General features: G+C 40.2%; 1 protein-coding gene across 1 annotated transcript; it reads right to left on the reverse strand.

The window, feature by feature from the left end:
- Window positions 1-605: 605 nt before the first annotated feature.
- LOC115675131 (receptor-like protein 18) lies at window positions 606-3301 on the reverse strand. The gene is made up of 3 exons (XM_030597742.1): window positions 2418-3301; window positions 902-956; window positions 606-686 (listed from the first exon to the last, which is right to left on the reverse strand). Exons 1-3 carry the CDS (start codon window positions 3299-3301, stop codon window positions 606-608), a joined length of 1020 nt encoding a protein of 339 aa, XP_030453602.1.
- Window positions 3302-11309: the final 8008 nt, after the last annotated feature.

Consider the following 11309-nt stretch of genomic DNA (forward strand, 5'->3'; position numbering starts at 1 on the left):
GAAAGAGGGCCGGCCCGCGTGGAAAAATAAAAGGGGAGGAAAAAAAAATGGGCCGCGCAAAAATAAAAAGGAGAGGGAAAAACGAATGGGCCGACGAACTCGGCCCGGAAATCTTTTTTTTTAATTTTGTGTTCTAATGGGCCCTATTAATGCAAATGTGCCTAATGTCTATATGTCATGGAATTTAATAAAAGTATTTTTGGCTTAGGGGTTAAAAATTAAACCCTAATTTTTATGCGATAAAACCTTAAATGATTTGGGCAAAATTTAGGTGTCAACAGGTAGCAACGCGTGAGAGAGCAAGAGCAAGAGCAAGAGCTAATAAGGCTGACTTAGGCCAGAGAAAAATCGTCGTGGGCTAAGTGCCAGGTAGCAATTCAAAATATCGTCAATTCAGAGGTGTCCTTAGCCAAAGGAACAAGTGGGAAAAAAGAAAAAAAATAAGACTGCCTGTCGACAGCACTAAAGACTGAGAAGCGCTTTTAACAAAGTCCTCAAACTGAAGCTACAATTTAGACCATACTCACTACTATAAAATGTCCGTGGGAACAAGTGGAAAAAAGAAAACAAAAAAATGATAGAACTGCCCGTCAACTTGCATCAACTCATACTTCTCTGCTCGCACTAGATTCCAATATGCATCCATCATATTCTCCCATGTACTCTTTAACTTGTTCATCCTCTCTCTGTCAACCAGAATAACTTCTTTCAAGTTGATTTTAGATTTGTCATAACTGGATCTATTCTTGAACCAAAGCATAAGTGAAAGTTATAATTTTGCGTTCTCTACCTAAATTTTACATGTAACATACCGCTACTGCTAGGAAGAATAAACTCATATAAATCATCGCACCCACGTCGTCAAGTATATGTGAGGACCAAGTTGGAAGACTAAATTCACCTTGTTCTCCTGCTCCATCTGGAGGCGGTTCTTCTTGTTGTCTATCCATCTTGGCCTACAAGCAAATGAGCAGTTCACATCAAAACTTACCAAGACAAAGAGGTAATATTATCAACATTGAAGGCATTTTCTGATAATCAAAGGCAAATGCCCCCCCAGTGCAGCTGTCTTTTACTAATTCTTTTGAATGATTAAAAGTTACGTAATTCACATGCCAGCCAACATGGATCAAATAATGAATATTTCTCAGGAAATAACCTTATTAACTGTTCCTTGGATTGACCATATGTAAAGTTACCCATTTGGCGCTATTGCACATAGGTAACATGAAAATCAATTAAACAAAAAGACCGTGAGTTTTGCATGCTTTGCGAGAGCATGACGATGTTTCTCTTCCATTTAATTCAATAAGAGCATCACTGTGCAAATAAGTATTTTTCGTCTAAATCTTTAATGCATTTGCTCTTCACCATATAATTTATCATTTACTGACGGTGAAGATTAGAAACCCACTGCCGGCATTTGAAAGTCTATGTCGAAGGTAAAAGAAAAAATGGTTAAAAGACGTAAATTTGGGCCGCTGAGCCCAGTCCGAGGGTGGTCTCGGAGTCTTGGGTCTGGGCCAAAGACATAAATTGGGCTCTTAAGATCCACATGCAAATTTCAATTGAAAATTCAATATCCACTTTTTTTAATTCTGATTCTTCACTGCACCTTCCACCACCTTCGTCACAGAACTCTAAATTCAATATCCTTTTTTATTATTGGGTCGCGTGCCCTAGATTTTTTTTCTAAAAATTTACCTAATGCCATCAACCACATTTCACAAACCCAAACAAGCAAATAAGCTATAAGCAAATCACTATTTCATTACTAAGAAAAAAGACATTAAACACCGGATTGACCTCCAGAAGCTACCAATTCCACTGCCCATATCTTCATCACTTTTGCGGCAATGACAGAGAAAACCACAAATTCAAATCAATAACTAGAGTGAAGCATGAAGCACATTCATCCGTGCATCAATGAATTTGGGCCCCCCACTTGGACAGAAAGATACAACCCCATATCAATTTGTAAAAAGATGGTATAATCTTCACTTTCTATTTGTGGGTAAACTGAGCTTTTATTTCACAAAAGAAAATGCGGAAAGACTAAAATTACAACAAGTTTATCGAACAAATACTTGCTAATATCTTAAAATCTCCAACTCTAATGCATGCTGCAAGTAAAATCAGAACAATTCTAAACTTGGACAGTACTAAGTTAAACTAGTGCGCTAATTGAAGTAAATCTAAGACAACTCCTCAAACAATATCATTGTCCATGAAATTTGATAGCCTTCTGCTTTGATCTCTACATCCACTCAGTTGCTCTTCTCTCTAGTATTCTCACACCTCGCGCAAGCCATTTGGGCCATCCCATTTCAAATGCAATGTATACTATGGAGATCCCAATTACAATTCCAGACGCATAACCTATCCACGCTGTTTTTTGTTTGAACCAACTCGCATGCCCTTCGCGGTCGAAAGTAGACGAGGGCAGTGACTGAGGAGGTTGAGTATCGCTAGGGCATGCTTTTGGCAACGGAGTTCCACATAAGCCTGGATTCCCACTAAACAAGTTGCTTGAAAACGTGCTCAATTGCTTGTTTTGAGGTATGCATCCCGTGAGTTGGTTCTTCGAGAGGTTCAAGAGTCCAACGGATGCCAAGTCTCCCAATTTTCTAGGAATTCCCCCACTGAGCTTGTTTGAAGATAGATCGAGCCATTCAAGATTAATCAAGTTTCCTAGAGTCAAAGGTATGGAACCTGTAAGATGGTTGTGTGAAAGATTGAGCCATTTGAGAGAATGGAGTTGTCCAAAGACTCCAGGAATATTTCCTTTGAAAGAATTATGCGACAAGTCAATGGTTGTAAAGATGGTCGAGATCTTCACTAGCTTAATCTCCAGCCCTTTCATTGTCACAATCACAGAATTTTCATATGATCTCCCTTCGATAGACCGTGTCATATATAATGATTTTTCTTGCCCATTTTCGCCATTTATCATGCCTTCAGGCCTCATTATCAAGTTGGTCGGCAAAGGACCGCCAAAATTGTTTTTGGAGAGATCCAAAATATGAAACTTGGGAAAGAGGTCAACTTCCTTTGGAATATCCAACAAACCCTTAAAATTGTTGGACCTCAAAATGAGAACTTTTAACTCTGGAAGTGTTCCCAACCATCTCGGGAATGCATCATCTATCTGATTGCTACTGACATCCAAAACTTCCAAATATTTACATTCAACAAGGGACTGTGGTAATGTGCCTTCAAATCGATTTTGACTGAAATCAAGAGTCACCAAGCTATTTCTTGAAGAAAATGATTGAGGAGTTGTGCCCTCAAGATGGTTCATTCATAAGTTCAAAATTGACAAATCGGTATTGAAGCTTGTTAAGCATTGAGACAAGGCACCTGTCAAGCCATTGTTAGACAAGTTGATAATCTTGAGCTTGGTGGCATTGCATAACAAAGAAGGGGTCTTTCTTGTTATGTTACTACTTGCAATGGAATATTAATATGTCATGGGAGATGGAAGTGGAATTGGCCCTTCAAACTTATTGTTGGACAAATTTATTACACGCAATGAGGTGTTTGAGAAGATATCATTGAACTCATTGTGACTGAGAACTAATGATGACAAGTTCACGTATTTGACTTGGGAGTGCAGTAGTGGCCCTTGTAACTTATTGCTGCTCGAGCCTAGAATGTCAAGATTGATCATCTTACCAAAACATGGTGGCATATTCCCAAAGAGACTATTGTTAGGCAAATTTAAAGACACGAGTGAACTCAACTGACAAATCGAAGAGGGGATCTCACCGGTGAAACCATTGTTGGAGGCCCAAAATACTAAAGTAGAAGGTGAAGGGATCGAGAGTTGTCCATCGAATGAGTTGTTCTGAAGATCCATAAGTAACAACCTCTTCCGATACAATTGTGGCGTAACTCCCTCCAAAAGGTTATGAGTAAGATCTAAACTTTTCAACGTATCATGGTTTTTTCCCCAGAACCACCTCGGGATCTCCCCACTAATCCTATTTCTAGAGAGGTCCAAGAGTGTCAATCTTTCTAACGAATTCAAGAAATAAGGGAACTTAGTCAAGTTGCAAGAATGCAACCCCAACTATTCAAGCTTTGGGAATGTATAGCTCAATCTATTGTAGGTTAGATTTAGTTCCTGAGAAACACTAAGCCACTGTAGATTTTTAAGCTTCGTAAAGATTTCAAACTCTACAACCCCGCTAAAGTTATTCCCACCAAGATATAGGTATTGGAGTTGTTTGAGATTTCCCAATGATGAGGGGATGTGTCCTGTAAATTTGCACCCTTCAAGATCTAAAATTGTTAAACTCTTCATGTTACCAATTGAATTGGGTATTTCTCTTGAAAAGCCTGTACTGAAGACAGACAAGAACGAAGAGGACCGGTCCAATTGGATTTGGGAAGAATTCCAAACATGTCTTCATTGGAACTCAAATCGAGAGTAGTAAGGCTCGGGAAGCAAAAAACAGTAACTGGGAATATCCCTTTTAAGGAATAACCACTAACACTTAAATGCGTCAGAGAAGAAGACAAGTTCACAAAGAACTTTGGTGAAACCACGGACATGTTTATAAAATCAAGAACAAGCTTTCTCACTACTGTTAAATTCTAGGCAAGCATTGTGAAGAATGGATTTTCCAACCTGAGAGGAGAGTAAAAAAACTCGAAATTTTTATTCAATAATACTGTGCTCTTGATTACAAGACGGACATCTTATATATAGAGATAGGACTCCTAATACTAATGGAAACCGAATAATTAAAGAAACTGCCTAAATGGTAATATAGGAAACTGCCTAAATGATAATATAGGAAACTGGCTTACTGGTAATATAGGAAACTGCCTAACTGATAATATAGGAAACTGCCTAAATGATAATATAGGAAACTGCTTGAATGGTTGTTTTCCCCAAAATCAGAAAAACTGCCGAGATTTCCGATGATTACGGCGATCACATTGTTCAAGATAATCACAGGCTAACTGTTCTACATCACAAAGGGAAGGGAGGAATGTAAGACAAAGAGAAAACAGAGGAGGCTGAGGATTTGATGCCACCCCATTTTGCAATTTAGCATGAGAGTGAGTTAAGAGGTGGTGGAGAGTGCTTTCGCTTATATAGCCCTTCCCAAGTGTGAAGTCATTGACACAAGTCTTCTCACGTGTGTTAGCCGTTCTAAAAGCTCTGTTAAAAACAGAGTACGAGTAATTTACGTAATTTTACCGTTCCGAATCATTGGACGTCGAGCAATGATAAAGATTTGAAATCAACGTTTAATATGCAAGATCAATATGTTGTGTTCAACTACGCTACCTTTTAGAACTTTTTTAAAATTTTCAAATCTAAAATTACACGATTTTTTAAGCCACAAAAGTAAATAGAATTTAAAATTAGTTGTTCTACTTATGAAGAAAGGCTGCCTAATTAACAATCCATAACCATGTGAAAGTCTCCAGTAATTTCGTCAAATATAAGAGCGAATAAGAAGCCCAGAAAAGTTATTTGACACTTAACTCAGAAAAAAATTTATTTACATATTATTTGGATCACGTCTAAACATGTATAATACAAAAGCACGTGAGATTTATTTTCTCAAAGTTAAATTATTGTAGAATTTAAGATAAAGTGATAAAATATCTTTTAAGTTTCATAAGGTGCTTGTCAAATATTTTATGGACGTTGCGAGAAGAAGCAGGAAGCTTTTTTGCACAAGGTATATAAATGAGATAATCCACTGCCACCACTTCTGTTCCTTCGCCCCGGCGAAATTAAAGGAGATTCCGCAAGAATTGCAGGTTTGGATTATCTGCATATTGATTGCTAGCCAGAATATCGGATTTATTTGGCACATGAGTTGGCATTCTAATTCTTATGATCAATGATTGTCGTGTGAGCTCAACTGTGCTGGATCTGGCGGAATGTGAAAAGCAAGGATCAGATCATTGTCACATTCCCAATGTGAACTGACTCTTGATGACCCCCGCTCTCGTATTCTAAGTCAGAAAATATGTTTTTACATGGCAAAAGTATGGTTCAGACACCCTTTAATTAATCGTTCAACAAATCTAATCAAGGGGAAAAGAAAGTGGCTTTCGAAAATGTGAGGGCATTATTAGATAGATGCACTCGGGTGGCCTCCATTATTGATGAGCAAAATACCTAATTTGTTACAAAAGGAAATAGAATTAAACTCGAGCTGTTCTACTAATGAAGATAGACTACCTAATTAACAATCCATAGCAATGTGAAAGCCTCAGGTAATTATCGTCACATATAAGAGCAAATGACAGCCTAGAAAAGTTATTTGACATTTTACTCAGACAACAATGTGTGTGTATATATAATTTAACTTTGAGAAATATTAACTCAAGTACACTTGTATTATACATGTTTAGACGTGATCCAAACGATATAAAGAGGGCAATCATTTTAAAAAAATTCCGATTAGATAATTTTGAAGTTGCAGATTCTTTGAATCTCTAATATCTTTAAGATTGATAAAGTGCTTGTCAAGTATTTTACGGCTATAATATAGCTTACAACAACTTTTAGAAAAATGTCTCAAACAACTTTAAGAAGTTGTAACTTTAAAATATATATTACCAGATAAACAAATTGCAATACTTTATCCCATAGTTATTATGCAGCAAACTACAGCTACACCAAACATATTTGAGCTTTTATTAGTTCAATCAAAGTTAAAGTGACATTGCATACTGCTAAATATACACAACAAAAATTCACTTGATTACTAAGTTACTAGTCTGCTTAATCGTCAAGTCAAATCCCCTTATGAATCCCATTGGTATTGGCCAAATGAATGTAACCATCAAATTTGTAATGATGAAGGAAGAAGGATGTAGAAACATAGCTTAGGGGAGGCGACATGAAGTGAACTCCAGTACTTAGCTATGAGGGTAAGACATACAAATTTTATAAGATGATTTCATAATATGTTATATATTTGACAAAAGTCGGACAAAAAACCAAGTGGTCCTGAGGGTCGGCGGTCCCCGTCCTCGTTGATAGAGAGAAAATATGAAAAAGCTATGTATTGAATTAAGGCACAAGCCTAGAATAAATAGGTACAATAAAACCTAATCTATAAGATATTTTAGGGAAATAATCCCGGAGAATATACAAAGAATAAATCTACAATATCCTAGAATATATACAAAATCCCAAAGATATTGTAACACCCTCCCTTAAACTCAAGGTGGATCAAACAGCGAGAGTTTGGAAAGTAGATACTGAAAGCGGGGGGCTGTAAGAGCCTTTGTAAAACCGTCAGCTAACTGATCGGCAGTCCCAATAAAAGGAAGAGAGATGGTGCCAGCCTGGAGATGATGACGAGTAAGATGGCAGTCGATCTCAATATGTTTGGTGCGTTCATGAAAAATGGGATTAGCCCCAATATGAATGGCACTTTTGTTGTCACAATACAGAGGAGTGGGATCTTGAAGCGAGATGCCCATGTCAGCAAGTAAACGACGAAGCTAGACAATCTCAACAGTAGTGTCAGCCATAGCACGATACTCAGACTCAGTAGAGGAGCACGAGACAATCCGTTGCTTCTTGGCGCGCCAAGAAATGAGAGAATCACCAAGGAAAATGCAGAATCCTATGATGGATCGACGATCAATTACATCAGAAGCCCAGTCAGCATCAGAATAAGCACGTAACTCGAGAGGAGAAGACGACGGCAAAAACAAAGACCGCGTCAAAGTACCCCGAAGGTATCGCAAGATCCGCAAAAGAGCAACATAATGAGTAGACCGAGGGGCAGCAACAAACTGACTGACAACATGAACTGCATAAGCAATATCAGGTCGCGAAATAGTGAGATGCACAAGGCTACCGACCAGAGTCCGATAACGAGTCACATCAGAAAGAGGCTCCCCGTCATTAGGGCGAAGCTTCTGATTCAACTCAATAGGAGTGGCCGCAGTACGAGAATCAGAAAGAGCAGCCTTGGAAAGAATATTGGCGGTATACTTCTGCTGAGAGAGAAGAATACCACGAGAACTGCGAGTAATCTCAAGTCCGAGAAAATAACGCAATGGACCAAGATCCTTCATGGAAAAATGTTGCTGAAGATGCCTCTTGGTATGTGCAATATAATCAGAGTCATTGCCGGTAATGACCATGTCATCCACATAAAGAAGAATGATAGTATAGCGAGAAGACGAAATATGAACAAACATAGCATGATCAGCCTCACTCTGAACAAAGTCCGCAGAATGCATAGCAGTGGTAAACTTCTCAAACCAAGCACGTGGTGCTTGTTTGAGGCCATAAAGAGCCCATCAAAGACGACAAACCTGACCAGGGGCGTGAGCAAGACTAGGTGGTGGCTGCATAAAGATTTCCTCCCGAAGATCCCCGTGAAAAAAAGCATTCTTCACATCGAGCTTATCGAGAGGCCAGTTGCGAATAGAAGTAACAGCTAAAAGAGTACGAACGGAAGTCATCTTTGCTACCGGAGCAAAAGTCTCTTCATAGTCAATGCCATATTCCTGTGAGAAACCTCACGCAACTAAACGCGTCTTGTAGCGCTCAATACTACCATTAGAACGATTCTTTACTTTATAGATCCAACGACAAGAAATTAAGGATCGACCCGGTGGAAGAGAAAGAAGTTCTCAAGTATCAGAACTCTGTAATGTAGAAAGTTCCTCAGCCATGGCCTGACGTCACTCAGCATGTTGAACTGCCTCGCGGTAACTAGTAGGTTCCTGCACATCATGGATAGCAGCCAAAAAGGAACCAAACTCGGCAGAATAAGAAGCAGTAGCAACATACTGAGCAGGGGGCAACGATCCCGAGGAGGATTACAACGTAGCTCTAGAGGGGCAGAATCGTCGGTGGTAGAATCATCTGTGGCAGGGGGAATAGGAGAGGCACTAGCGGGAGGTAGTTTAGACGGAGAAAGAGGGTCAGGTATATTTAGAGGAGGAGAAGCAGAGGCAGGAGGTAGGTTAGGACAAGGATCAGCCGGAAAGTACATAAAAGAAATAGGAGTAGACACTAAAGGCATAGTGTTAGTAGATAAGTAAGGAACATGCTCATGAAAAGTGACATTACGAGAGATACGTATGCGCTGAGTAATCGGATCGTAACAACGATATCCCTTGTGCTCGGTGCTGTAGCCTAAGAATGCACATGATATGGATCGAGCAGTCAACTTCGTACGTTCAGTGGGAGGGACAAGCACGAAACACATACACCCAAAAACTCGAAGATGTGTATAGATAGGAGAATAAGAATGAAGTCGCTGAAAGGGTGTATCCTGATGGAGAATGGGTGAGGGAAGGCGGTTAATAAGATGAACCGCAGTAAGAAGAGCCTCAGCCCAGAACTCAGTAGGAACTGAAGTAGAGAGTAAAAGAGCACGAGTGATTTCAAGAAGATGTCAATGCTTACGTTCAGCAATCCCATTTTGAGCTGGGACACCAGGACAGGAAAGTTGTGGCAATGTCCCATCACTAACTAAGAGAGAACGAAAGGCACTCGAAAGATATTTCCCCCGGAGTCAAAGCGAAAAACTTTGATTTTCTTTTGAAATTGTGTAGATATCATGACAGTAAAAGTCTGATAAATGGTAAGAAAATCACTACGCTGACGCATAAGATAAACCCAAGTATAGCGAGAATAATCGTCAATAAACGAAACATAATATTTGAAACCACTCTTGGATGGAACAGGGGCAGGGCCCCATACATCATAATGAACAAGATAAAAAATAGCACTAGAACTAGAAGTACTCGTAGGAAAAGGCAGAGCAGATTGCTTTGCTAAAGGACAGACAAAACAAGGAGGTAAAGCACCAGATGGGACAGGGCCAAGAACCCCTTGTCGTTGAAGGATAGAAAGGCGAGAAGAAAAAGCGTGCCCTAGACGTTGATGCCACCGTGCAAGATCCATAGTCGCTAGCACGGGATGAGGAGAGGAAGTGGAGCTGGATGGAAAGTGGAGAGACTGCATAGTGTATAACTTGCCATTCCTACTGCCCTTGCCAATCATCCTGCCACTTGAACGATCCTGCACAAAACAAAAGCGATCAGTAAAACTCACAATACAACCAGCATCAGTAAGCTGGCTAATAGATAATAAATTAAGCGCCAGAGAAGGGACATGCAATACATCAGGAACACAAAAAACCCGTGGACGGACAAGAGTCCCCTGTTGGGTAGCTATAAGAGGAGAACCATCAGCTGTAAAGAATCGTGCTGGAGACTTGAGCTCAGAAAGCTTAGTGAGACAAGCAGCGGAAGCAGATATGTGTCTAGTAGCTCCTGAGTCAAGAATCCAAGTAGTAGAGGAGCCACCTGATGAAGGAGCAGCAGCTGCAGAAGAATTAGCAGGAGTGACAGCAACCGAAAGGCCAGAATTGGATGACTGAGAGTTAAGCTGCAATTTATTTAAGCGGGCTAATTGAGCCTCAAGTGCAGTAAATCGTTCATCCACAAAAGTAGAAGTGGGAGAAACATGCTAAGCCGGAGTAGGAGCGGGTGGAGTCCGAGAAGAGCGCTAGATATCGCGCCGCTTCTTATTGCAGCGGGACTCGATATGACCACGGCGATGACAATAAAAACACTGAATAAACTGTTGAGAACCCTGAGTCGGAGCAGGAGACGATGATGTAGGTCAAGGAGTAGCAGCAAGAATTGCAATTGGAAAAGGCACCGCAGAAGATGAGAGAAGACCCAACCGGGTTTCCTCAGACTGAAGTTCCTTGACAGCATCAAGAAGAGAGGGTGGAGGATTCCGATAAAGAATCTGACTACGAACACCCTCAAAAGCAGGTTGAAGCTTCATAAGAAAATCATAAAGTCGCAAGCAATCCTGAGTCTGTAGCCGAGAAGTCTGACATGTGGCATAGCTAGAACATGTGGAACATAAAGTGGGAGACAAAACATCAAGTTGACTCCAAAGAGACTTCAAATAATTATAAAACTCACGAATAAATCGAGCACCCTGAGCAGCAGCAGCAATCTCCTGCTGTAATTGATAGACGCGGATAGAGCCAGTTTGAGTAAACATGTTAGCGAGCTGATCCCAAAGATTCTTCGCACCCGTGATGTGAGCAAACTGTGGACGAAGGGCATGATCAAGAGAACCAAATATAATGGCCCAAGCCCTTCGATCAGCAACAGTCCAAGTCCGAATGTCAGATTCACGCTTAGCAATCTCCTCAGAAGTGAGTTTGGATTGCTCAACGTCCTTGAATTTGGCAGGACAAACGCGTACACCCTCAACATGCTCAAATAAGTCACGATAAACAAGTGCAGCCATAGCCGATGGCCGCCAAAGATCATAA

Source organism: Syzygium oleosum, unplaced genomic scaffold, assembly GCF_021117445.2.
Source record: "Syzygium oleosum isolate NSW1041296 unplaced genomic scaffold, Sole_v2.1 Sole_v2.13, whole genome shotgun sequence".
NCBI lineage: Eukaryota > Viridiplantae > Streptophyta > Magnoliopsida > Myrtales > Myrtaceae > Syzygium > Syzygium oleosum.